The following is a 26,471-nucleotide window of genomic DNA, read 5'->3' on the forward strand; positions in this document are numbered from 1 at the left end:
ATTTATGTTATATTTTACAAAATTTAAATAAATAAATAAATATATCAAGGGGCTCTCCCCTCCCCTGAAAACCGAGCGCGGAAGCCATCTGCTCGGAGCCTCTGCCGCTGCCATCTCGCCTTTGTTACGCAGACACGTTAGTAAGAATTTGTGGGTTTATTAGTATTTGGGGGGAAGGAAGGAGATATTAAAGTGGGGTTCACCTTGGGGAGGATTGTCTTTTTTGGAGGGAGGTAAGAGTACTTCTCTTTGCCCCCCCCCCCCATTGTAACATCAAAGACGACTCACTGGTTGCCTTTAAAACAGAATGTTCGGCAGCCAGATTTGAGCCTGGTGTGACCAAGGTCCTCTTCAGCCCTTGACATTCGCCCCGAGCGAGCGAGCTGCAGCCGCTGCTGGTCCCACTGTCTGCGCCCCCACTTCCCACGGTGCAGTGGCTGTTAGAACGTCCACACTGGCGGACATCTCACTTCTCCGGGAGACAATTTGCCCCCCATTGCCTGTGCACAAATTTGCAAAGGTTGTTTTTGAGGAGGGGGAAGTTGGGGGGATGGGAGAAGGGGGAGCTGTCGGGGTGCCTTGCCAAGCTGGCAGCAGCAGAAGGAGGCAGGAGTGTTTGCAGTTGTGTGAGGGGGAGAGGCAGGTAGGTTTGCTGTTTCTTTTGCTCTCTCCTCTTCTGGCATTCCTGGGACGGCAGGAGAAGCCTGGCCCGAAGCGCTGGTGGCAGCTGGGCGAGGGGCGAGGGGCCAGGGGCCAGGGGTGCCCGGAGCAGTGTCCTTCCCTCCTTCATCTGTTCCATTTCGCTGTCGCGCACAGCAGGGCTGGGGAAGCTGGTGACACTGAGCGGTGGCAGGGCGCGATCGGGAGAGGCAGGAGAGAAGGGGGGAACAGCCGAGGAGACTGAGGGGCAGAGGCTATCCAGCCGGCCTTCTGGGGGCGCACACCCGGGGCAGTCCTTGCCTTTATGCTCTGCAGGGAGAGCGGTCTGACCAGTTTTCAGACCAGGCGATTTATTATCAAAAAGCAGCTGGCCTTGCTGCCTGTCCTGTCACCCTGGAGGTGGAGTGCAGGCGAGGCCGCACTGGATGGGGGTCTGGCTGCTGGCCTGTGGCTGTGCCTTCCACAACGACACAGGGTGGTGGGTTCGGGGTGCTCTGCAGAGCCGGCTGGGTGCTGTCACAGCTGCCACCCAAGTTCACGTTTTAGGTTTTAAATGTGAAAGGAATCACCCCACACCCGAGCATCTTCAGCCGGCCGGCTTGGGGCGCGGCGGCCTCAGGTTCTGTCGGGATGATGCAGCTTAGGATAACTGATGGTCTGGGAGCCACAGACAACCTGGAGAATCTTGGGGGGCAGAGGGAGAAGGGCGCCATGATGAGCTAGTTAAATTTATGGACAGGGCCAGCCCGAGGAGGGGTGAGGTATACAAGATGTGAGAGGCAGCTGGGGATGAAAACCTGGGCTTCTGGTTTGTCTCAAAATGTTTGACCCAGATGGATGTGGCTTTTCAAACCCGAGGACAGACAGGGCGATTAGTGCAAAACAAAGCAACACCGGGACAATACTGGAGAGGACTGGCCAGGCAGCAGGAAGGGCCAGGCGCCTAGCTAGCGGGCTAGTTCCGAGCAGAGGGACGTGCTCGCTGCTGCAGGGAGTTCTGAGACTTCCAGAAGGAAATCAGATGTCCGTGGTCAGTGACACGGTCCCAGTGAGGTGGTTTCTCAACCACTCATCAACAGGTTTCCTTGGAAGGTCGGCGGTCATCTGTCTGGATTTCTGATTTTGCAGAACAAGCAGGGACTCCAGCTTTCACGCGGAAGTGAGAGCTGTTCCTGCCGGCTTACCCTGTGCGTGGGTCTTGTTGCTGCTGTATGTTTTCAAGGCGGCTGTGCTCACAATAATCGGAACTCTCAGGGTGTAGCTTATTTCCAGTTGTTCACATATTTTTCCAAACTGGAAAGATAAATTTCATAAGACGTGCCCCCCCCCTTTTTGGGTGGTTGGTGGGGGTGGTGGATTTTGCTCCCCTTTGCACAGAAGGGAACCCCATACCATTAGAAGTGTGATCTAAGTCAGCTGCTCTGATTCCACAGGAGAATAAAAATGTGTTCATCAAAGGTGTTATGCCAGGCTGATTTTATTCATTTGTAATTCACACCTGAGAGAAAAACAGCCGGGAGCGTATTTTAACAACCCCTAATATTTTTTAAAAGGGTATCCTGGCCCTCCCTGCATATTATGCACACATGTGCCTATTTCTGTTTGAGGGTGGAAGTTGCTATCCGCCCGGGCAGCAGCCTTGGTGATTTTCGCCTGGCCTTCAGAATATTTCGTAACAGAGGACGAGCCATTTCTCAAGCGCTCCAGTGCAGGCAGTTGCTTCGGTGAAAGCGGCCTAATGCAGACAGAGGCCGGGTCAGAGGCTGGGGTATGAGGCGGTGCTCCCCACCAGCACCCGGCCCTCTGGGGCTTGCTGACGGGAGGGAAGGCCGCCCTGCACTGGACCGGGACTAGGATGAGGCCTCAGGTGAGGTGCAAGCGTGCAAGTCAGGGGGTTCGCAGAGAGCCAGCGAGCGTTTTCCCTGTAGAGCAAGCGCGTCCTCCGCCTTCTGGGAAGCGGGCTCTTGGCACTGTCCTTTCACTTCGCACACGACTCGCACCAGCCTTTCCTTTTTCCTTTTCATCTCCCTGCTCGATCGCTTTGCATTCTCTCTTGCTTGTTGTGATAAAATACTTTCCAAAATAAACTTTGAGTTGGATTGGCTCTGGGAGGCTGGTCGCCTGCACCGCCAGCCTGGCCTGGCGCCGCTCGGCAGCTAGGGGGAGCTCGCTGCCCGTGGCATGAGCGCCTCGCGCCGCCGCGCGAGCTCCCGCTTCCACCCGCCGCCGCGGCCGCTGACGTTGCTGCAAAATGTCTTAAGTGTGAAGTTGTAATATTGATTTTCCTGCAGAGATTCGAGCAGGACAAAATGAGAATATAAGTTTGAGAAATCTATTTTCAAGTGATCGGCATTGATTTACAAGCCCTCGCTTGGCAGATGAAGGCGCTTTTTTTTTTTTGAACAATTAAAATTGTTTGAATGGGTGTTTTTACCCCTTTAGGGTGAGGTTTGACTTTATGAAAATTCCATTAGGCTCTTAAGGCCTGGGCCATCCGGGCGGGCCCGAGCCCGTGTTTCTGTCCAGGGCTGTGCGGTCTGCCCCAGACACAGGGCGGCAGCCTGGGGGAGGCGTCCCTAGAGGGGCTGGCGGATGGAAATCCCTTCAGCTCCGATTTCTCTCCTCTGTTTCATTTATTAGGTAATGTTCCCCCTGTACTGAGGAAGTAGCACCGCTCCCCAAGGACACCAAAGGCCAATTCAAATAATGTGTAAAACTTTTTTTGGAGGGAGAACGCGTTTGCTAGAAGCAGCATTGCTAATACTTCTCGCCCCACGCAGACCCCCTCATGGCTGGCTTTTAATAGACCGTTTCTCTCTAAAGCGTGGAATTGAGTGCTGGGACTGTGGGTGCTTTTGATGGCAGGATTTCTGGATCCATAACGTCTTCATTTCCAAGTTCAAGGCGTCTGTCACAGCACAGTTAGCCCCGAGTCTGACGCTGGAGCTCGAGGTATAGGCAGAAGCGTTCTCCTGTGCCAGGGAGGAGCGCTTTATTCTAACCTGAAAGAGAAGTAAATTAGGTCAGACAAAAGCCTTGGCTGTCATCGGCTGGAGAAAGCCTCCACTCTCCAGGACCGAGGGGCCGCCAATTTATCCGACGATTTCTCTACTTCATTTCATGTTTGAATCAGGCCGGTGGAGAGCGTGTTAGGGCGGTTTGCTCATCTGCCATCTCAGAGCTGACGCGGCCATGTCACCTCCGAGCCCCGGGCTGGGCAGTGGCCTCTGGCCTGCGCCGGCCTTGCACACAGTCAGTCCACTTCAGCGATCCCCAGTCCTTTCTGCCTCGGAACTTGGAGGAGTTTCCCAAGTGGACGTAAGCACAGGCCACAGGCAGCACCAAGCGTGTCAGTGGGGCTCTGTGTGTGGGGCGGGTGCAGGCAGCTTCTGGGCGTCGTCCTTCTCTCCCGTGGCTCCAGGGCCTCCAGGAAGGGCCCCAGCTGTCCACGCAGGTCCCACCTCCGCCAGACTGGCCGAGGACTCTGGCGCGGCGTCTCCACGCGGTGGCCTCTGGCAGACGAGGGGGAGAGGCCTCGGGGCTCGGCCTCCAGCCCTCTGGAGGTGGTCTCAGCCGGCGGCACGCGCGGGCGTCTGTCACGGAGGGGTCCCTGCCACCGGGACCGTGTCTGCAGCTGCTCTGAGGGTGGCTTTGTCACTGTGCAGCCATCGGATCTGCTCGCACGAACAGCCTGGGCTTCTGCGGATTTTGTCCCGGGGCTCTCTGCTGGCACAAATCTGCCTTCCTCCGCAGGGAGCCGAGCATCACTGGGGCCCCCCGAGGGCTGCTCCCGTCCCTTGCCGCCGGCCCCCCACCCTCCTGCTGCCTCCCCGAGCCGTGGCTTCCCCAGGCGGCCGCTGCAGCTGGCGGGCTGTTGGGAGACACTCAGGGCCGAGGGACAAGCTTCTCGCATCTTCGGCAGGAGCGTGTGTGCGTGCGTGTGTGTGTGTGTGTGTGTCTGCGTGTGTGTCTGAGTAACAGCATCTCTTTCCTGGCAAAAGTCACACCAGATGGAGGTTTGATAAATGGTGCTGGCCGCACGGGACTTCGTCCGGCGTTTGCCATGTAGAACAGGTCTTCCGTGTAGCTGCTGAAATTCAAGAACTTCATTCTTCCTTTCTTCTTCCGAGCCTGATAATCTGTGGGGTGTGGAATTAGCCAGCCCGCGCTATTTTGCTATAATGAAATCCCAGACCACACAAAATGAAGTAACTTCAAAGTCAAAAGAAAAAAATTCCTGTTTTACATAACTTTTTTATGACCCCCTTCCACTGAACTGCCGCCGTACAGACACACTGGTGAAAGTTCTGATGAGTCTCCACTAAAACGACACGGAGAAATGACTCAGGAAGCTCGAACGCTGATGTTTCTGGGATTAGCACGTGCCTCAGAAGCGGATGGCTGCGGAGAATGAAAAAAAAAAAAAAAAAAACCAGAACGGGGTCGTGTTTAAACTCCACCTTGGAGACGAGATATGCCCGCTGCGGGTCTCCTGCTCTGTGGGCCGCCCGGCCGGCTGCCTACAGGGCCCTGGCGCGGGGCGCTCTTCTCAGGGGGCTGTCAGGAAGGAGGCCCGGCACCCTCATCTGGGCTCCCAGAGGGTCTCACATCCCCAGGAGCCCTGTTGTGGCTCCGAGGCCTGGAAGTGCTCGCAGTTTCTTAGGATCTCCTGAATGTGCGGAAGGCTTTCTGAGTGCTAACCCTTTTTTTTTTTTAATTTCCCTTAACAGCAACATTTTATTTAGCCAGCATCGGCCCCCGTGTTCCCTGGTCACCGACTGGGCTTTTTACTAGTAACCTTTCAACACCAGGCAGGTTTCTGCCTGTCCTCGAACACGGTCGTCCTTATTTGGTCTTTTTTCCTGCTTTTGGGTATGTGCAACCGGGCCCCCTGAGCTCAGGCTTGGGGGTCTGGAGAGGTTGCTTTGGTGGGGAAGGGGGAAGAGCTAGACTAAGCCGCGAGAGCAAGGGCAGGTGTTTTAGGGTGGTTTCTAATACGTCCACATATCCTCAGGCCAGAATGGGGGTGTGGGGCTCGGTGCGACCTTCTCACACCTTCGATGTGCCCGTGTGGAGTCCTGGCGGCGGGTGTGCGGTGAGGCTCTCCCTGGCTCAGGAACCCCGCCTTCCTGGGGGGCAGGCTGGGCCCAGGCCCCCCAGCCTGGCCCGACAGGAAGACCCGCTCCGGTCAGTCCCACGGGGAGGGAAGCGGATCCTGTGCAGGCAGCCCGTCCCACCCGCGGCCAGGTGTCCGAGATCTTGCAAATTTCATAATGAGGCTTGCGCCGCCGGGCATGGGGCCCACAGGCCTGGTGGGGTGGTGGCTCCTTGTGGGCCCACCCCTGCAGCTGGCTGGCTTGAGGGCTCTCAAGGGGTGCAGGGCTTGGACAGCCTGGCTGTGAGGCCAGGGCCCCAGAGGGCAGGTGGCCTGGCGGGGAGGTCCCGGAGGGTGGCGCCTGCCTCGGCCCTGGCCCACATGCCTCCTCAGCAGCAGCCCCCAGCTGGCGGGTTGGGTGGACCTGTGGGGGTAGGGAGGAGGGTCCCTGAGGCTCCTCCTGCAGCCCCGAGGACACCCCTCCTGGCACAGGGCTGGCTGACGGTCCCTCTGATCTCTGACTCCTCTGCCCAGCGCTTCATTATTCCCTCTGTTCAGAGAACTTCATAAAACCTCTTGTCGTGCCTTTAAGCGTCATCTAGACATAGATTATTTTCTCCACCAAGAATTGATTCCTTCCCTTTCCCATCCACCCCTCCCCCTCCCACGGTTGTTATTTTCTCTTGGATCCAATAAATTAAAAATTGATGGCAGCCCAGAAAGTGCCGTGCTTGCTCGCCGCGTGTCGGTGTGGTGAGTCCCGGCCCCTCCCTGGATGCGCCCCGAGGGAGCATGAAGATCCCAGGCAAGGCTGCCGGGAAGCCGGGGAAGCCGGGCTTGCGGCCCGGCGAGGTCTTCGTAGGAAGCAGGTGTCAGAGCTGCTGTGGGGTGCAGAGCGGATGGATGCGGATCCTTCCTGCAGATCCTGCAGACTCGCGTGTGCGTCCTGCCGAGACAGGGCGGTGGTGGCACAGGATTTTAAGTGCCTGGCGCCCCTCCCCCCTCCCCTCCCCCTCCACCATTGAAAAGAGAGTTCCCTGCCTGTTTTTCCCGGTTTAGGCTTAGCCATTACGATAGAGATTTGGGTTGAATCGCTGTAGGCTTGGGGGGGGGGGTTGGCCATGGGGGGGTGCAAGGCCTGTGTGCTGTGTGTGCCAGGGCTGGCGTTCCCCGTGGGGCAGGTGGATGGGCACCCTTGTGAGAGGTTGCCCAGCCCCGTGAGCCCTGGGAACGTGGCGTGGGGAGGCCAGCGGCCAGGTGAGGTCCTCTGAGCCTTTGCAGCTGCTTGGCTGGCCCAGGGTTAGCGAGGTCTTTTTGAGGTCTTTTCGTTTCTGTCTTCTGCCCCAAATTCCTCCCCAGCATGCTGAGGCCCGGGGGAGTTTGTCTTCAGATCAAGTGCTTCCCGGCTACTTAACAACAATGTCCATTATTATTTGTGAGGCCTGGTTTCATTGCTTCTAAATGGGTTTACCAGCTGGGAGGAGGCCCAGGCTTGTACATAAAATGTGGTTTTGTTGTAAAAGAAAATGAACTCTGTGTGTGTGTGTGTGTGACGGAGCGTGTGTGTGTAAATATATATTTGACCATGCACTTGAGGCTGTAACATTTCAGGGCCCAGCCTGATCCTCGGAGAGCTGACATTTGGGTATGATTCCCTGCTTCCCGTCTGTTTTCTCCTGAGGAGAGGGCAGGCTAGCTTTCTCTCCACTTTCCTCGGCTGAGAATAGTGGGAGCTGCGCTGTTTTCAGGGCACCAGACCCTTGGGGAGCCTTTGCAAAAGCAGACAGTCTCAGAGGACACACACACCTTTGTCTGTGCTGAAGGCCCGAGCTGCTGCGGCCGCATCCAGGCCGTGCTGGGCCTGGGGGCTGGAGGAAGGACCGTTGTTTTTCTGTGCCACCCACCGCTCCTTCCTGGGGCTCTCTCGCTCTGGGAGGCAGTTGGGACCTGCCTGTGGTCGGCTGAGGCTGCATCCCGGAGCTGGTCCCCAGCGGGGAAGCTGGGCGGCCGCGGCCTCCTCACAGCCCAGGAGGGCCCCAGAGGGCTGCACCTTCTCGATGCCCTTCTCTGAGCGGGCAAAGTGGCGCTTTCTTTTATTCTTCCATCATCAATACAGTTCTAAGAAGGGACACACACGTACCCCACACACCCCAGTCAGTATCCGCCTGCCAGCGGAAATGAAACCACAGCCCTCCTTGGGGTGTCTCCGACGGCCTTGAGCGTGAGCTCTCAGACTCAGCTAGCTGCTTGGGGCCACCTGCTCGCTCTGACCCAAAATTTGACAGTTTGGGGGTTTGGGGTGACTCGGCTGCCTGAACGTTGGGGGTGACGTGACCACCGTCCTGGGAAGTGTTTGGGCAGCAGGCCCAAACCTAGAGCCCCACAGACTGGGGGTGGGGAGAGGAAACCTGTCTTTGGAGTGGGGCGAGCCCCCCCCATCTTAAGGAGTTTTACTTTCAACACTAAAGTGGGAGGGGAAGGAGTTTTGCTTGCCTCTGGCCCTCCCAGCCTCGCTCAAGAGTCAGCGACTTGGGGCCCGGGTCAGGGAGGTGGCGAGTCCCTGGTGGGGAGCTCTCTGGGGGCTCCGTCCTTGGCTGCGAGGGCCTGGGGGCATAACCCGAACCGCAGCCAGGGCCGGCTTGGGGTACTTCAGACTCAATTACTGGGGCTCACAGGGCAGGGGGAAAGTGAAGAGGCAGAGGTTGCCAAATAAAGGAAAGAATACCAGATGTTACCCAAAAAAAGGCCGAACATGCAGTTACAGAGTCCTTCCAGAGATGGGCGGGTGGGGGCTGGGCAGGCGTCTGGACCCTCGCTGATCTTTAACCTGGTGTGTTTCTTTGGAGTTTGCAAAGGACTTGGAAATCATGGCGCCCCGAACCTCCTAACAGAGGGGGATGCCCTTGCTTCCCGGAACTCCTGGCCAGGAGTGGAGGAAGCCGGGCAGGCGCAGCGGAGATGGCGCTGGAGGGCTGCAGCTCCGCCTGGGTCCCTGTGGCGCGGCTTTGCGGCTCTGTGCTGAGCACCGAGACCACGGTGGCGGCAGGCAGCGGGCTGGCCCCTCCCTGGTGCCGCCTGCCACTCTCCTGCCCCCTGCTCAGGCTGTGCCCTGCCGCCTTCAAATTCTCCATTTCATTTTGCCCCCCCCCTTTTTTTTTTTTTGCTTTTCAGTTCATTTCCTTTGTGGTATTCCCTCCTCCTCCTCCTCTCTCCCTCTCTCCCTCTCTCTCTCCCTCCATCTCTCTCTTTCTCTCTCCCTCTCTCTCTCCCTCCATCTCTTTCTTTCTCTCTTCCTCTCTCTCTCTCTCTCCCTCTCTTTCTCTCAAAACAATATTTTGACATCCTCCTGCCATTTATTAGTGTTTCTTTTCTAGAAATGGTGCACAATACGTGGTTATATTTCTAAAGAACTGTTTTCACAGCCCTTTCCTTTGGCTCTGGAATTATGTATATGTAATTGGTAATTAAAGGTGCGAGCTTTTCAATATAAACAGTATTGCTCAATGTTAGATCATTAAAGGGAAAAGAGGTACCGAATAATTACCTTTTACATCCTGACAAGCCATTCACCCCCCCCCCCCCACCGTTGGGCACGAGGGTTGTGATTACATTTTAACCATAGCAAAGCATCTTTTCATAAAATAAATTGGTAAATTAATTATGGAGCATTGTCTTCAAAACTCCTTTTTAAGTAAACTCGATTTCTTTTTCAAGTGTAATTAATGGTTTCTGGGGCTGGTTTTGTGAAAATGGTTCCCCTACCTTACAGTGTTCTGCTTTGTGAGAGGGATGCAGATGCCATCCTCAGGCCCCTCCTCTCGGGGCTTTGGCACGGCTGGGCGTGCTCCCCTGCCCCCTGGGGGCCCTGCTCCCCGGACCAGGCCGGCTGTGGGGTGGTTCACCCCCTTGCCAGCAGCCCGGCCAGCACCCGGCCCGCACAGACTCCACGCAGACCTGCTCGGTGTCCGTGTGGGCTCTCCCCGGCCTCGGCCTCGGGGGAGCTCGGGCTCACAAAAGACAGTGATTTGTGTGTCGGGTGGAAGTTGCCACAGAATTTTTTCCTTGAATTATCTGTTCTTTGGCTCCAGCCGTCAGTAACTTCACTACCACGGAATGTGCTCTCCTCCTGTATTGCTCTCGGTTGTGCTGTGGTTTTCACAACCCTTTGCTAAATACCACACCGCTGAGAAATGGACCTGCCTGCTCTGTGTCTGGCCCGGGCTTCCCCTCGCCGGGAAGGCCTGGCCCGAGCCCCCAACCCATGGGGACCTTTGCTCTCCACACCTTCCTCCTTGGCTTGCTCCAGCCGGAGGGCTTAAGGCCCCTCAGCTCACTGTGCAGCCCTCACTCCTCACACCTCCCCGAGGGCCCTGCTTTCTAGGGCATTTGTGGGCTTCCAGATGCTTGTACCCTACGCCCTCTACCCCCAAACAAATGCAACACCTAAGTCAGGGCGCTGTGCGACTGGCAGAGAGACAAGGCACACAGCCCCCGACAATGTGGGTGTTTGCCAGTGCGTTGGGACTCGGAAGAATTCCTCTTCCCTCTTTCTGGGGTGAATATGAGATCAACCACCAGAAAGGGCAGTGTGTGTGTGTGGGGGGGGTGGACAGGGAGGGCATCAGGGCCAGAGCGGGGTGGCAGGAAGGGCGGGAGCCCCCAGACCCGAGGCCTGGCCTGCACACCTCTCCTGGCCGCGCCAGGCCCCTCCTCTGCACGCCACAGGGCCTCTGCTTCTGGGTTTCTGTTTTTCCCTTTGGTGAACGGCCAGCCTCAGGTGGAATGCGGGGAGGATAGGAAGGGGCTATGAGTGGGGGGTGGGGGAGTGGGGGGGAAGCCTGGCCGGGCTGGGTGAGGCCCGGGCTCCCACTCCAGCCTCCTCTGCCCGGGGGTCACCGGGGTCTTGGCACAGCAGTCTGGCGGGGCCTGAGCTGGCCCTCGGGCTGTCCAGCGTGGGCCATGGCAGGGCCGTCGGGCGCTCCCAGCTGGTTCTTGGACATTGCAAAGCTTGAGAGACACGAGGCCGTCGAGTGGCTCAAGGCGGGGTCTCCTGTGAAGCTGGACGTGAGGCCGCGCTGTCTCAGCTCGCTTGGGGAGAAGCTAGCAGGAAGTAAGCTGGAAGGCAGAAGCGCTCTCCATGGGAGCCTCGACGTGGCTCCATGAGCCTCAGTTTACCCGCCCGGGTGAGCCCTGTGCCTGTAGGGGCCCCGGGGCAGGACTCGGGCTCCTGCAGCCCAAGGAGGGGCCTGCCTCTTGGCGGGGGAGGGCTGGAAGGAACGTGGTGCTGTGACTGCCTAAGCCCACCTCTGTTTCTCTGCCCCTGTCCTTTCTCTCTCCAGCAGAGGCTGACCCGGTGGAGGCCGCCATCCTCGAGGAAGATGAGGGGCTGGAGATAGAGGAGCCCAGCACCCTGGGGCTGATGGTGGGTGGCCCCGACCCTGACCTGCTCACCTGTGGCCAGTGTCAGATGAACTTCCCCCTGGGGGACATCCTGGTTTTCATAGAGCACAAGAAGAAGCAGTGTGGCGGCAGCTTGGGTATCTGCTATGACAAAGGCCTGGACAAGGGCAGCCCGCCGCCCTCCTCGCGCTCCGAGCTCAGGAAAGTGTCCGAGCCGGTGGAGATCGGGATCCAGGTCACCCCCGACGAAGACGACCACCTGCTGTCGCCCACGAAAGGCATCTGCCCCAAGCAGGAGAACACCACAGGTATGGTTCTCCGCTCGCGGCGTGGCCCGGGCCTCTGTGCGAGGGCGAGGGGCAGGGAGGGCCAGGGCTGCCGCTGGGCCGGGTCCAGGCCACTCTGGGGAGGAGGCGGCCTGGTGTCCGTGCGTCCGTCCGTGCGTGCTGCGTCCCGCTGTGGCCTCACTCAGCGAACACTGTCTCAGGCCACGCTGCTGGAGCCGGGTAGGGCGAAACTCAGGTGTCCGCCGGGCCCTCCCTGGTGTCGCCGACTTAGGGGCGGAGCATCTTGGCTGGGATCTGCGCTTCCTCTTGGCTGACCGACTGGCCAGTGTGCCCTCTGTGAAGGGGCACCATGGAAAGCTGTCTGGGAGGTCGTCACCGGGCTGTGCGTGGGCTGTGCTGGAGGGCTCTGGACCCGCTCCCCGCCTCCTCCCTCTCCCTGGCCTCAGTGTCCCCTCTGTGAAAGGAGGGGTAGGAAGCCCTGGCCCAGAGCCCTGTCTGATGGCCCTGAGCCTCCCGGTAGCCTGGGGAGGGGCTTGTGGGGACGCGCCTGGGGTGGCCCTCGGGGGAGGTGGACGTGCCTTCTGGCACGCCCACCGGCCTGTCTCCCAGACAGCTGGTGTTTTCCACCCGCGGGACAGGGCCTGTGCCTCAGGCCTGCACGTATGTTCTCCCACCCAGGTCTTCTCTCCACTGACTTTGCCTCAAGTCCTGCCCTGCGGGCCTTGACTGGGGGTGCCAGGGCCTCCTCCCAGGAGCCTGTGCCCTGTGCACTGAGCAGACGGCTTCTGCTTGATTCTGGGGCACCCAGGAGGCCCGGGGGGAAGGAGAGCCCAGGCTGGCCTGTGTCTCCTAGAAGTGGCAGCCCGTCCTGTGGTGAGACATCACAGTGCATGCAGACAGGGGCTTGGGTCCTGCTGGTTGACTTGGGGTGAGCATCTTCCTCGGTCCATGCCTCAGTTTCCCTGTGTGTCCAAAGGGAGTAATACTGGCAGGCCCGGCATGTGGTGCCATGAATAGGGGCTCCACAAACCACACGATGCCAGTGGGACTTCACTCTGGGGCTGCAGCGTGCAAGGAGCTAGCCTGCTGGGGGAAACAGTGCGTCTGCCTCCACCTTGCCTGGTCACAGAAGCAAGCAGGTGCATGGGAGACCCAGGTGTTGGGGCTCCAGGAGGGCGAGCCTGGTGTGGTCAGGGCACTCCACTCCCACTGGCTGGACAAGCAGGTTTGGGGAGAGTCTCTCTGTACCCCCAGAGCTGTCGGGACGAGACAGCAAGCCCAACTGCTCTTTGGCAGCCCTGCAAAGCCAGGCCTCACTTTGCCCATCTGTCAAATGGGAACAACGAGCTCTCTTGCCTGGAGAGAATGTGCAGCGATGTACATGGGCTCGTGCTTGACCAGGCTAATCTGGGGGACCCCGTGGAGCCAGGCCGGCCTGGGTGGCCAGCCTGGGACCTGTCACACTGCCATGGGCGTGCAGACAAGTGCCTGAGTCCAGGCTGCGGTCGGAAGCCCCATGCCTCATAGGAGTGAGGAGGCTCCAGTGTGGGGCTGGGGCCGTCCACCTCCACCTGGAAGGTGCCGTCCACCTCCACCTGGAAGGTGCCCATCACAGTTGTCCGTGTCCTTGGGGTCCTCACGCTCTTCACCCCTTTCTTTTCTTTGCTCCACACTGGAGGGATAGTTTTCAGCTCCGTGGGGCGCTGACCTTTTGGGGTGGCTTCCGCCTCTGTTCATGTTTCAATGGACGGGCTTTCAGCACCCCCCAAACCCTTCAAATCAGCATTCCGCATTGAAGGTGTTTCCCAACGAGAGGCAGCAGGGCTCCGTGGGTAGGTTCGTTTAAGAAGCGACGCGATGTGATTTCAAGAAAGACCGGGTACTCTCCGAGGCCGCTCGGTCCTCTTCCCTCTTCCCCGCTCGCTCCCTGCTTTTTGGGGGGCTGTAATGCAACAGAGGCCCGCAGTCTTTATTTTATGTGTGACGGAAGATATTCCTGGCCTTTTCTGTTCAGCAACAGGACGAATGGATTTCTTCATTCTGGAAGCAATATGTAAAAAAACCCTTAGAAGTCTAAAGAGATATGTTTGTTCAAAGCATTTAAAATGTTATTTTAATCAAAGGCAACAACAGGCTCCGTGCTGTCAGCGGAGACGGCCATCCCGTGTCAGCAGCGGCCTCGTTCTCCCGGCCTCCTTTTCTTTTTCCCTCCCCTACTTTGGCACTAACTTTTCTTCCTTTTTATTTAATAAAAAGGGAAGATTAAAGAATAAAACTTCAGTGGCTCAAATGTATAAAGTAATTTAATATGGTGGGAGCATTAATTATTTTAGCTTAATTGAATTCTGAGGACTGCAGTAGTTGCATTTCTGTAGACAAGCTCTGTTTATTATTTCTCTGTGTAGATTAACAGTAAAGGAAACACAGATAACTTTCAGTTATTTATTGTAAAATAAATGTGTCAATTCATGTGTAAAGCAAGCTGCTCAAAGATAATTGAGTCTTTATATTTTAAGAGGGGAACTAGGAATCACAGGCGCTTCTCTGCCCGGGCTTCCGGAAACCCACACAGCTGCTGCCTGCCCTGGGCACCCCTGGCCTCCCAGGCCTCTCCCGGCCCTCGTGCCCGGCAGTCGTTCCCAGCGCTGGCCCCGGCCGGGAGCTCGCGAGCAGGTCGCTGTGGGTCCCTGGGCCCGGCCTGGGGCTGGGCGGCCCGAGGTGCACGCCCCCAGGGGTCCCGAGGTCACCTGGTGCTGCAGCCTGCCTGCGGCCCTCGTGATGCCAGGGCCCTCCAGAGGCGGGCGGGCCGGACTGGCTTGGAAATGCACGGGCCCTTCACCTCCAGGGTGTCCGCGTGTGGGAAAGGACTCGAGTGCCGTCAGACCTGGTCCAGGGCTGACCCCAGGGCTGATTCCCTGGGGACGGCAGTTCTGGGCCTGGGTTTAAAAGGAGGGGTTCATTCCTTTTTGTGTGTGATGAGGGGTTGTAGAAAGAGGATGCTTCTGAATCTTTGTCTCATTCATTCTCTCGCCTATCACTGCCCTGTCCCGCCCTGGCCATTCCCACCTGGCCCACAGGTGACGGAGGCCCCAGGGTGTGGGAGTGTGGGGCAGCAGGCCAGGACAGGGTGGCCCTCGACACACGTCCCCGAGGCCTGGAGTGCGCGAGGCGGTGGCGCTCATGCCCGAGGCACAGAGGGTGGGTTCGGTCAGAGGTGGGGCTGGCATAGGAACAGGGTCGCCGGCCTTCACGCTTCCTAGACCCCGAGGTGCTGTTCTCCGCCTGTGTTGGGTGCTGTGGGGCGGGGCCCTCGGTGGAGCACGGGCGGCCTGGCAGCCCTGGGAGAGGGCGACGAGGGGCCCGGGGTGAGTCTCCCAGCTGGTATGTGGGTTGGGCCTCTTGAGAAGGGGCCTTGGGGGCACCAGCCTGGGTCAGTGTCTGCCCCTCTGCTGCAGCCTGGGCAGCTGGACTTGACCTTCTGAGCTGCTGCTCCTTCTCTGTCGACGTCGCCTGGACTGCCAGTGACGTTCGACCTGTGCCTTGCACGTGGTGCTGCGAATGTGCCCTCCTGTCCCTTGCGGGTGCCCTGCCCCATGCCCTGGTGGGGGCGGCGGATGCGGGCTCCTGGGAAGTGGAGACCTGCCATTGCTTCGGAGAATTGGGTTCTTGAGAAACTGTCCGGTCCAGTGGTTCCCCTGCCTCACCCGCCGCCCCTCTGCGACAGGTGTGATGGCAGGTTGCTGCCGGAGGGGCCTTCAGGGGGGCGGGGCTGAAGTCTGGGGTCCACCCTGGGGCAAGTCGCTTCAACTTCCGAGCTCCACCTGCTTCTCCGTGCCACATCGAGGGCTGGAGGGGACGAGGGCCGGGCCTGGGGCGCCGTTGCTTCAAGTAGACCAAGACTTGGAGGAGGTCAGAGCCTGGAACCTCCCCTGGGACAGCCCTGGCAGGCGCCCCCGATTCTGCCCTGGGGTTTGCCGTTCTCAGCCACTGCAGCCTTGGCCTCCCTCTCCGTAACCAAGGGAAGCGGGGTCCTGAGGCCTTAGCGACCAGCTGTCCCTGAGAGGTTCTTTTTGCTTCTCTTTCCTCTTCCCCCAAACCCAAATGTCAGCTTTCCAGGGGAGTGCAGGGACAGGCAGCGGGTGACAGCAGGCGGCAGCCCCCAGTGAGGCTTGGAGGTGGCAGGCAGCTCCCCCTGCAAGGCCCCGCTTGGGGGCGCATCTCTGTCCGCATCCCAGGAAGTGCCAGGCGGCCCAGCCCCGGGGTGTCTGCCAGCGGACAGGATTCAGAGGGGCTTGGTGTGGGGGCCCAGTGGCCCAGGGCTGGTGAGCGGGAGGAAGAAAAGGACTTCTGATCTGCTGGAGGGTTTACGTGCTGCTTTGAGAATGTTCATTTCAGACTTTCCAGAATAAATAAAAAAACTATGAGAAAAAGAATATTAGCTTGGCCAGTGGGAGAAACGAAATAACTCGCCTGAGCTGGAACCTGGAGATAAACTCCTCTTGCAGGTTGTGTGGAACAACTTGCATTTGACACATTTGTATGAGTTGTTATTTTCCTTCCAAATTAAGATTAGCTTAGATCCGTGTGTGGTGTGGCATGGATTATTATTTTTTTATTATGAAACCGTGCCGGCTAATTACTAGTTCTGTCTGCATCGAGGAATAGTGGAACGTCTGTCTGAGTGACAGGGCCCTCAGCTCCGGTTGGGGTGCTGGGTATTGCCGGGCCCACCCCGGATTTGGTCAGCACCGGCAGGGGGTGGGGAAGAAGGGGGCCTACCTGATACTCTAGGGTGCTAGGTGCTAGTTTGGCTTATCTCACCTTGAAAGAGATACCCGCTTTGAAGTACAATTCCTCTCACCTCCTTAATAGCTATTCTGACCTCATTTTGAGCTGGGTCTCAGAGAGGTTAAGGGACTTACCCAAGATCACATAGCCATGGGGTGCACCCCCAGTCTGCCAGACTTCCTCAGCTAGCATGGGGTTAGATACTTTGGGGAGAGGGACTCTGACTTCCCTGCCGAGGGAGCCGCTGGAGACAGGCTACTCTCCAAGGTCACCTTTGATGCCGGGTGTGACCTTGGGTTACGGTCAGGGTCCCCCAGGTGGCCAGGACCTTGAGCTCACCATAGGGCTGTCTGGACTTCCTGGTGAGGTTTTGGAGAGGCGGTGGCAGGAAAGGAAGCACTGAAATGTGGTTTTAGAGGGTGCAGGCTTTGGGGTTCGAGTCCCCTTCGGTCAGTGTCCACCGTCTGCATTGGGCTCCCTGTACAGCAGAGATGAGTGTTCGTACATTTCAGGCTTGGTCTCTGCATCCAGGTTCCCTGTGGGATTCAGAGATTGTCCAGAACAGGGAGTCCCCCCGCTCCCCTACCGTGGACTCCACAGGGTCCCAGCCTCCTGGGTTCTTACCACCAATGCCCTTATTCTTACCTGGAAGGGACTGGTCTGTGCTCTCGCGACTGGTCACTGGGGGATGGAGCCAGACCCCAGATCTGAGCCAGGACGGGTGACTGGTTGCCACACCCGGCGGCCCGGGGCAGCCATTTCCCCTGGCCGAGTCCCCCTCGCTCACCCGCTCGTGGGGTCCGTCCTGTCTGGCTGCCGGAGGTGGCCGCCCGAAGGGACCGTGTAAACTGCCCCCCAGTGTGAGTGCCACAGCTTGACCACCGGCTGGCCACTGGCTGGTCGTCGGGAGTTTTCTTGACTTAGGTTTGGGCCTTACTGGGTTCAGACAGGTGGTTCCAGAAAGGGGAAGGAAGGGGCGTGGGGGAGAAGACAGACAGCCCAGCTCCCCGGTGGAGACCCAGCGCCGGCCCCATCTTGCCGCTAGTAGTTCGTTTTTCCTTAGCAGTGAGTAGCAGCGGTGGCTCAACTTCAGAGGCATCGATGGTCGCGGGTTGTTTTTCTTTCCAGTTTTCATGCCTGACTGAGGCAGCAGCAGGGCTCTGGCCCTGCCAGGGGCGGGCTGCGTCCGCACCCTCTAGGAAGAAGGCAGTCTGGCTCTCGCCCCAGGGTCATCTTTTTACTGAAGACACAAAAATGTGCACAGAGACATCAAGCCACCTGCCCATGGCCACACAGCCTGCGAGGAGGGCCCCGGGGTGGGTACCCGTCCGTCACGCTCCATCTCCTCCCTCCACCCAGGAAGGGGGCAAGCCATGTGACTGAGTTGGGGAGACTGCCCTGGGGAGAGGCTGTGCCCCTCATGCCCGCACGGTGTCCTGGCTCCAGGGTGGCCTCCTCTCTTCCTGGGTCCTCTCTGCCATGCTCTCTGGGGTGCTGTGACTTTGATGGTGGCTCCCAGAGACCCTTGCTGCCCCTGGCTTGGCGGTGAGGGCGCCCTGAGGCGAGGGAGCTGGTGGGGTCCCAGCCCCGGCACCTCCTGAATGTGTGCACCTTGGTTAGACCCTAGCAGGCGCAGGCACAGGGGGCCTATGCATGCCGGAGAGGGGTGCATGCGTGGTGGAGTCCGGCCAAGCCCTGGGTGGCTCCTTAGGCCTGTGGCTGACTTGCTGTGTGTGACCTGGGCAGGCGCTCTCCCTCTCTGGGCCTGGCCCTCTGTGCCGAAACATGGGGAGGCGCCCCCAGTGGTTTCCAACAGCTGCATGAGCCTGGCAGGTGTGTGTGGGGGAGCGTGCGTGTGTGGGGGACTTGGGGGAGATTGGCCAGCCGGGGGACAGACTGTGCTTCTCACCCAGCTGCCTGAGCCGGCCTAGGAAGTAGGTTTTCTTTGAAGAAAGAAGAGTAGCTGACAGTGGGAGCTCTCACACACTCAGACACGCTGGGTCTCTGCTCCAGGCTGCCGAGAGTCTCGGGACCAGTGCGTGAGTTGGTTGTTTACTGGAAGTTGGTGGAGTTTAGGGGGTTCCTGGTGTTAATTTCCTGTTAGGGCCCCTGAGTAGTATAAACCTCAGTCCTCCCAGAACCTGGGCCCAGGCTCCCCCAGGCGGGGTGGGGCGGTCAGCAACTAAGGTAAGGGGCAGGCGTGCGGCCTGTGGACTGCGCGGGGGGGCCCAGATGGGTGGGTGTGAGCGGGGCTTGGAGGCCCTGGAGGCCCTGGTGGAGGAGTCGGAGACGGGGGCTTTCTGGAGGAGCCCAGGCTTGGTGGACTTGCTTTTACTTTTGTCTGTGCGTGTGTTTCCTTAGGACCTGCAGGCTGTTGTTGGTTTTGATCTGGAGGCCCTGGGAGTGGCTCAGGCTGGAGCGGGTGTCGAGGGGCCTGGGCTGAGTGAGTGCTGCTGTGCAGACAGCAGGGAACTGGAGACTGGGCTCCTTTGGGTGGAGAAACAGCAACACAGCGGGCTCAGTGGTGGCAGGAGTCAGATGCCACAGAGGTGGGGAGAGGGGGAGCCCAGCCAGGGCAGGCCCCCGCACCCCGGCAGGAGAGCCCTCCTTCTCCAGGCCATGCTGTGCCTGATCCGGCTCTCTGTCCCCAGGCAGGGTCCCGACAGCTCCCAAGACCTTCGGGTCAGCCTGCAGGCGGGCAGATGAATCCAGATTTAGGTGCAGGCCAACAGGTGCTTGAGTCAGAACCCCGAGGGGAACGCCACTGCACCCCATGCCAGCTGCCATGGTGCCTGAGTGGGATTCTGCCCCATGAGGCAGTGTCCAGAAAGCCCACTTTCTTGATCTCCAGCACCAAAGGGCCCCGCGGAAGTGTCAGGGCGAACACTCGCTTTTCCCAAGGTTTGGGGGGGCATAGCATGCCCTCTGGAACGGTAGCCCCATGTGGCCTCGGGGGGCCCTTTTCGACTGGGGGTCGGTGGCTGCCTGTCCTGGGTTTGGTGTGACAGCGTGGATCCAGAGCCTCTCAGACAGAACCCCAGGACAAACCTTTGGTGACCCCTTCCAACCCCCAGCAACTGAGTAAAAGGGTTGAGGTCGGTAAACCCCACAAAATGAAGCTCTCCAAGGGAGCTGGAGTGGATTCCTTCCCGTCCCACCAGGAGTTCAAAGCCAGCCAATTAAGAAACCTAAACAGTGTGGCCTTTGCCTGCATCATTGACATCATTGGCTTGTAAAACTTTCCCTGCAAAGAGGCCACTTTATTCCCTGGGAAAAAGCAGTATGTAATTTTCCTGACCAGGCCTTTGCTTTGGAGAGAAGGGAAAAAGCCCTTTCATTTCCACAAACAGACCAGGTCCAAGACAGCCAGCAAGGGCCACACTGAGGTATACAGGGCAGTGCAGGCCCCCATCACCCACCTCCCCCATCAACACTTGCAGGGAGGTCTGTGCAGCACCCAGCCTGTGAGGGCATGGGTCCTTGGCACCTTCTCAGACCAGCTGTGGGAGAAGGCTGAGCACAGAAGTCCACCCAGCGTAGGGAAGGTCGTCTCCAGCTCTGGGACACCTGGCCCCACCTGCAGGGACTTTGTGACCTGCCACACTCCCCTAGGCCTCTCTGGGGATTTCCAGCACGCCCTTCGCCCTGGGCTTCCGTGTTCCCCACCCCAGTGTCCACTACCAGCATATCACCCCCTTCTCTTCGGGAGGGGCAGGAACAGATTGCCCAGCTGGAAGTGGGGAAGAGGGGTTCTCCGTCTCCCTTGCCAGCCAAATCCACACACAATGGCCTTTCCCAAGGTGGGTGGTGCAATCAGACAGCGGCGTCCTTGCGGCAGCCCAACTCCTGGGCAACTTGGACCGGGTACCGGGTACTGAGCTCCGCGGGCGCCCTGGCGACTTCGGGAGGGCACAAAGGGATGCCCTCTGGTGCGCCCCTGTCCCGATGGCTTGGGCCCCGAGGTTCCCCAGGCGCTGAGGGGCCCCCGCGAGGGCCTGGCCTCCTTCCCGCGGCCTCTCCACCCTGCGCCCCGGGCGCGCGCTCCCGACAGCAGCCGCCTCCTCCAGCTCTCCCGGCCGGGCCCGCCCCCACGTTGATTGTGCTTTCCTGGGCGGGAGGGGGCTCTTGGCCCATGCATAATTCGGGGACTTAATGGGCCAGCTGCCCGCGCGGGGCGGCGAGGGGCGAGGGGCGGGAGGAGCGCAGCTGACCTGCCCGCGTCTGGCCTCGCGGGGAAGGCGCTCTCCTTTCTTCCTCGGGTGACAGCTCCCCTCCCCCTAGCCCGGTGCGGGGGAGGCGGAGGGCGGGCAGCCTCGGTAGGGTGAGCCCCGGGGAGGGTTTCCTTCGGCCGCCTTGCAACTTTTGCTTTAGAGGGGGCGGGAGCGGGCAGTGAATCAGGCCGGCCCTGTCCGGCTCCCGAAGCTGGAGGAGTTGGAAAGCCGGTTTCGTCCGAGCACTCTGCAGGCCTGGAGTCTTTTTCCCGAGCCCCTTCCCCCTCCACCCTCTGGCCGCCCCGGTTGGCCCCCAGCCCCGCGGCCGCCCGGCTCGCTCGCCCCTGGCTGGGGGCCAGCCCCTTCCCTGTGGGCGGGGGAGATGGATGGAGGCGGAGACCCAAGGTCAAGGGCAGGGAGCCGCCGCCCCGGCCCCTTTGTGAGCAAGGGGCCTCCCCTCCTCCACCCTCCACCCTTTTCTAGGCCCCAGGCGCACGCCGTGCGAGAGACCTCCTGCACCCGAGGGTGGGCTATTGGGGGCCCTGGAGCGCCTGCCTATGGCCCCCATCGCGAAACCACGGGGTGCAAAGGCGGGACCCTCGCCGGGCTGTTCTTGGTTCCCCAGCATTTATCCCAGCCCTGGGGGTAGGGGGCGGGCATAGCCCTGCCTAAGCCCACCTGGGCCCCAGGGAGCCCTTGGTCCCGGAATCCAGGTGAGGCCAGATCCAAGGAGCCCCAAAGACTTTTCCTTCACCTAGTTCGCCCCCGAAGTGATTCCCCCCCCCCCCTTTTTTTTTTCCTGAGGGAAGAGAAGGAGCTTGCGTTTCTGGAGGAAATTAGGGCCGGGATTTTAAAATACGCTAGGACAGAAGTGTTCTCAATTGTGTGGGAACGGAACCCCCCCCACAGACGGCGGCTGGGAGCCCCGGGAGTGACAGGGAATTAATGTCCTTCCTTCAGCGCCAGACCTAGCTCTCAGTAACCCCGCCCCCAGGAGAATTTGTATGCAGGCAGCCACTGCGCTAGCTGTCTATTTTTGTTTCTTAAAAATTGGCCTCCAATTGTTTAAAGCAGTCCAGCAGGCCTTTAAAGACCCAGAAAAACCGTGCTTGGATGCCCAGTGTATTTACCACAAAGCTCTTAAGGAAATGTTCAAACATTTTCCCAAAGCTGTTACTCCGGAAATAAAAATGTATGGTGTTTGCCTATAGAAGATTAAAAGTTTACCTTCACTGTGACAGCTTTTCTAGGCTAGAGTTGGAAACACATCTCTATTTTCCATTATTCAGAAATAGGCCTGAACCAGACAGAATATATTTGCTGTAACAAGTCAAGGTAATTTTTTATATGTAAATATATATGTACATATATAGAGAGAGACCCACGTACATATATATTTATGGTTTGAGCTGACCCAACTCGTCACAGCATCTGACAGTTTTAGTGCACACAGAAGCTAAAGGATTTTGGAAACAATCCTCATGGCATTTTCAGTAAACTTGCTCTTAGGAAAAGCTCAGAATTAACTCACCTGAACTTCGAGCAGCCGGCTTTTCTGCTGCAGAAACCTGAAGGCATTTGTCAATTTATTTATTTTTGAAAGGCCTGTGTGGAAAGGTAACAGACCAGGCCCTGGGAGCTGAAGCTGACAGTCCTGGGCAGGAAGGGCTTCCTATCTGCCTGGACTTGCTGTCGGTTCCCAGACGGCCATTTGTAACTGTTCGAACAAGATAGAATGTGCCTCTGACGATCTGTAAATACGGCTAAAGATCACAACCCAGCACTCAGAATGGCCCAGCACTGAAAGGCAGATCCTCGTGTTTGATTAATATTTATGTTTCTGAATTCCTTTACAGAAAGAAAGATGAAACACTAATTGTGTGTGTGTGTGTGTGTGTGTGTGTGTGACGGGCCCATGTCGGTCTCTGCAGGTACATTTTAGGCTCTTTGGAGACAAAGCTGTGTCATGGGTGATTGTTTTGCCTGTGCTTGAAGACACATACCTTAGTGAGCTCTTGATGGCTTTCCTTGGGGCTACATGTCCCTGTTTTCTCCATTTCACCCACCCTCTGGGATAAAAATTACAGGTGATTCCCACTCTGGTTTGCACTAAGGCTTGGGGCAGAGTGGTGGAAGGGCATTATTCTGGATCGTCCTTGAAGAGAAGCTGCGGCCCTAGGGTGTGTTCTGGGCCCCTCCGGAGGGCAGACACCTACGTGAGCCAGGTGGCAGGGCTGCCTGCCCGTGCTGTGTGTGCTGTTCTGGCCCAGGGACGGGCTGCAGGGTGCAGGAGACAGCTCAGGAGCTGTGTGCGGGAGATTTGCTTTGGGGATGGGGGATTTGGTTAGCTGGATCAGGTTGAGATACCAGTGGAATCCGCCCCCAAAGGGATCCCCAGGAAGCCTCTTTCGGGAGCGCTGCTGTTTACGCATCTTCAATTTTATTGCTTGAGGAATCTGGATTTTCTTACAGGATTTTCTAGAAGCATAGCTCCGCGTGGCAACAGCTCAGGGCTCCTGTTTAGAACTGGGTGTGCGTTTGTCCCTGGGGGCTGGGGGCCTGCCCAGGGCCAACCGCTCCGGGATGTTGCCCCCCCAGATGGGCAGGGCCAGTCAGTTCATCTCTCAATTGCTTCTTCTATAAAAGGGGGGCATCAGTTGTTTACCTTCTTGCCACCCACCAGCCCCAGGGAGTGAAGCCCTGGCTGATTTTTAAGCCCCCCTGAGTGTGTACTGTTCTTGTCCAGTCCCTGGGGCACTGGGGGCAGGCGACTAGTTTGCAAAATGGAAAGGACCCAGGCCTGCCATTTTCAATGGAAGGGGGGGCGGCGGGGTGTGTGAAGAGGAGGACTTGAATTTTCAATTTGGTAACCTGATCCCCACGGGGAACACCCTCCCCCACTCCCTTTTATCCAGAAGACTGTCCAGCCCTCGCCAGCCCCTGCTGGCTTTGGGGCACTGTCACAGTCCAGAATCCTAACAGGGCTGCTGTTGTCCTTGACCTGAGTACACCGTTAAGGTGTCTGTCCTGAGACGAGGCTTCTGGCCCAGAAAGAGGCTGGGCCCAGGGCATGCAGGTTTGGTTTGGGCAGGAGCACATGCAGCAGGAGTCCGACCATAAGTGCACAGTCTTGCTGGTGCAGGCCAGCAAGGAGCTGCCTGCATACTGGTGAGGAGGGCTCACTCCCGGGCCACCTCAGGCAACGGAACGTGGCGTTTCTGCCCAGAGCGCCCAACTCTGAACCGCGCCTCCACTGCGGGTACGGGGCCTCTCGAGCTGGCCCGGGCTCTATCCTCCTTCTCCCTGGCTGATCTGTTTCGAAGAGACTTGGTCTCCTCTGCAAGTGCTGGTGCTCCTTGAATTAGATTTTTAATCAGAGCAACCTCCGGCAGGGTGCAGACCGCCGGCGTAGTTCTGCTGGTTAGCAAATGCAGCTGCGTTCACTCGGCAGGGCCAAGACCTGGGGCCGAGTTTGGGCGTGGGGGTGGGGGTGGGGGCTGGTGGCTCGCTGCCTTCTCCACGGGGCACCTGATAGAGCTCCTGTTCCCTGGCATCTGAGCCGCCACGGAGGGGCTCGGCAGATACCCGCAGCCTGCCTCGGTGCAGGCATGGAGCCAGAAGCTGTCTGGTGCCCTTAATTGAATACAGACCTCAGACAATTCCACGTGGGCATGGGAGAGGACGGGCGGGGAGGCAGCGATATGGCCCCTGCGCCCGGCGCCCGGGCTTGGGAGCCGGGAACCCGCCAACCTGAGGGCCCTCTGCGCCTGTCCCTCGCCTGTGCCCCCGCCCAGCCCACACGCTTTGCAGAAAGGGAAGGGAAGTGGGCGAGGCGATCACGCAACGCCCAAGTAAATATTGTTTGTCTGAGCTGGAGCTTCCATCTTTTGTTAGTGGCAGCTTGCTAATTAGCCAGCAGATTAGAGCTGCTGTCTTTTGACACACGCGTGTATTTCGGGGCCGAAGACTCTTGTTCTCCTGAAACTCTGCTCGGAGCGGTTCAGGAAGTCCTCGAGCAGAGCAGCCGCCTCTTCCCCGGTCCCCCTGTCCTCCCTGCTCCCCCCTTCCTGTCCCCTCCTCCCCGCCCCCCCCAGTGCACTCCTTGTTGCGTGGAGGACAGACACGTTAAACACAGCTAAATAAATCATGTTTACGCTTGGCGTTCTTGCTAGTGGAAAATCTGTTGGCTGTTTTTACTTCCTTCTTTCTCGGCATTTGCTTCCTACCTGTTTTTGAGCACATGCCCAGAAATCGGAGTTTTGTCAAATGAGGGGCTAGTGCCAGCCAGCCTTTCTCGCTGCCAAGGAAGCTGCTGGATTTTGCAAAACAGAGTGACGTTTTTTTAGTGACACTGATGTTTTTTTTCTTTCCCCCAACAAATTAGGATGTAGAATAAGGGTATTAAAATGCAGTTAGGGAAGAAGCAAAAACCAGCAGTCACCCGTGGCAGGGGACGGCCAGGTCTGGAGAGGTCTCTTCTGTTTGCGCTTGGGCTCCCAGCCCGCGGCAGCCGCCGCCTGGAGGGGAGGCTGCCTCTGGCCGGGAGCTGACTCGGGTTCCCTTCCTCTCAGTCCCGAGACTTAATTTCCCTGCCATTTTGGATGATGAGATGCAAAGATTTTGCGCCCCTTTATTCTGGTTGGTTCGTGTCTGTTTGGCTTCTGAGGTCTCGTGAGCTTGCATGCCTCACTCTTCCTAGCCCGGCCAGGGCCGAGAGCTACTTGGGGCCGTGGCCACACCGTCAGTGCCTCAGATAAATGAGCAGCCAGGAGGCTCCGTCCTCTGCCTTCTTGCCCATGACGCCTTTGTTGGGGTGTAACGGCAACGCCCTGGAAACCAGGGTGCTGCTGGCCGGGTGCAGGTCGGTAGCTCACGCTAAACTGCAGTGTGTGAAAGACAGTTTTGAACAGTTTCAAGAGCAAGCACAGGACAAATGCATGTAGGGTGTCCCTGCCGGGAGGCCAGGTTTGTCCGATGGGGGGTCTTGGGGAGGCTGCTGCAGGGAGCCAGCCTGGAGTCCAGGGCCCAGCTCCGTTTCCGAGACAGCCAGGGGAAAACATGCAACAAGATCAGTCGGCGCGATGACCCCCCTCCCCTCCCCGATTTCTAGCGGGAATTCTCTGCAGCAAAAACGAGATTTCCACGGAGGACTGAGCGGCCGGCTTCTTTAATTACAGTACGCGGCGGTCTGAACGTCAGCCGGGCCCGCTCCGCAGCCGGAGCCTGCTAGCTGGGCTTGTCAGGAGCTGCTGGTGCTAACGCGCTAACAGTGTTTATTAAATCAATAGCGCCAAGTGTTAATTTTTACGATTTTTGCTGAACATACACTGTACGTCACCGTCACGTCGGCGTGTCAGGAGATGAAATGGCTCTGGCGTCAGAGGAGTAGGTGACTGTCACCTGCCCTGGGAGAGAGTTGGTGGCTTGAGCGCCGTGGCCACCTGCGCCGAGAGGGAGGAGCGCAGCCTGTATACTAAGTGGCGTCTCCACACGAAAACTCGGTTCGAGAAAGCACTTTGTGGAAAGTAATTACAGGCCCGTTCTGGGCCGAGGCGGTGACGCTGCAGGCTTGGCTGGGAAACATAAAGAGGCCGTAGAGAGATTCCGCTTGGACGTGATGCAGAGCTTTGAACCTCCGTCTTCCACACGTCCATTAGTAGCAGGTAAAAAGAAATGAGAAGGGGGAAAACCTCGGTCAGCAGCCCAGCCCAGGCAGAGCCGCTGTCTCGCAGTGGTCGAGACCGAGCGTCGCGCTCGGGCAGATGCAGCTGGCACTCCAGCGAGGTCTCCCCAACGACGCACTGCGTTTCTTTACCCTTCTGCTAGCCGAGTGAGATGGCATTTCCATCTCGGAAACCCCAGACCTCCTGGCAGCAGCCCCCCCGCCACTGCCGGGGTGAATTCTGTGGGCTGATCTTAACACAGGTGGCTGAGCCCGTACCCCGAAAATCCAGGGCTCCATCTGCACCTGGATTGCCCTACCTCTCCAAGGTGAGGGGTCCCCAGTGACCTCCTTGCCGGGCGCCTCAC

The 26,471-nt window shown here is 58.5% G+C and overlaps 1 protein-coding gene across 1 annotated transcript in view; it reads left to right on the top strand.

Annotated features, from left to right (window-relative positions):
• Positions 1-26,471, top strand: part of BCL11B (B-cell CLL/lymphoma 11B (zinc finger protein)) — an 81,319-nt gene that overhangs the window by 1,502 nt on the left and 53,346 nt on the right. Inside the window, exon 2 of the mRNA XM_004682021.2 lies at positions 11,095-11,463. Coding sequence (XP_004682078.1) covers positions 11,095-11,463 — 369 coding nt within the window. The remainder of the gene's footprint in view (positions 1-11,094; positions 11,464-26,471) is intronic.

The sequence above is a fragment of the Condylura cristata genome, unplaced genomic scaffold (assembly GCF_000260355.1).
Source record: "Condylura cristata isolate star-nosed mole 26May11 unplaced genomic scaffold, ConCri1.0 scaffold00013, whole genome shotgun sequence".
Taxonomy (NCBI): Eukaryota; Metazoa; Chordata; class Mammalia; order Eulipotyphla; family Talpidae; genus Condylura; species Condylura cristata.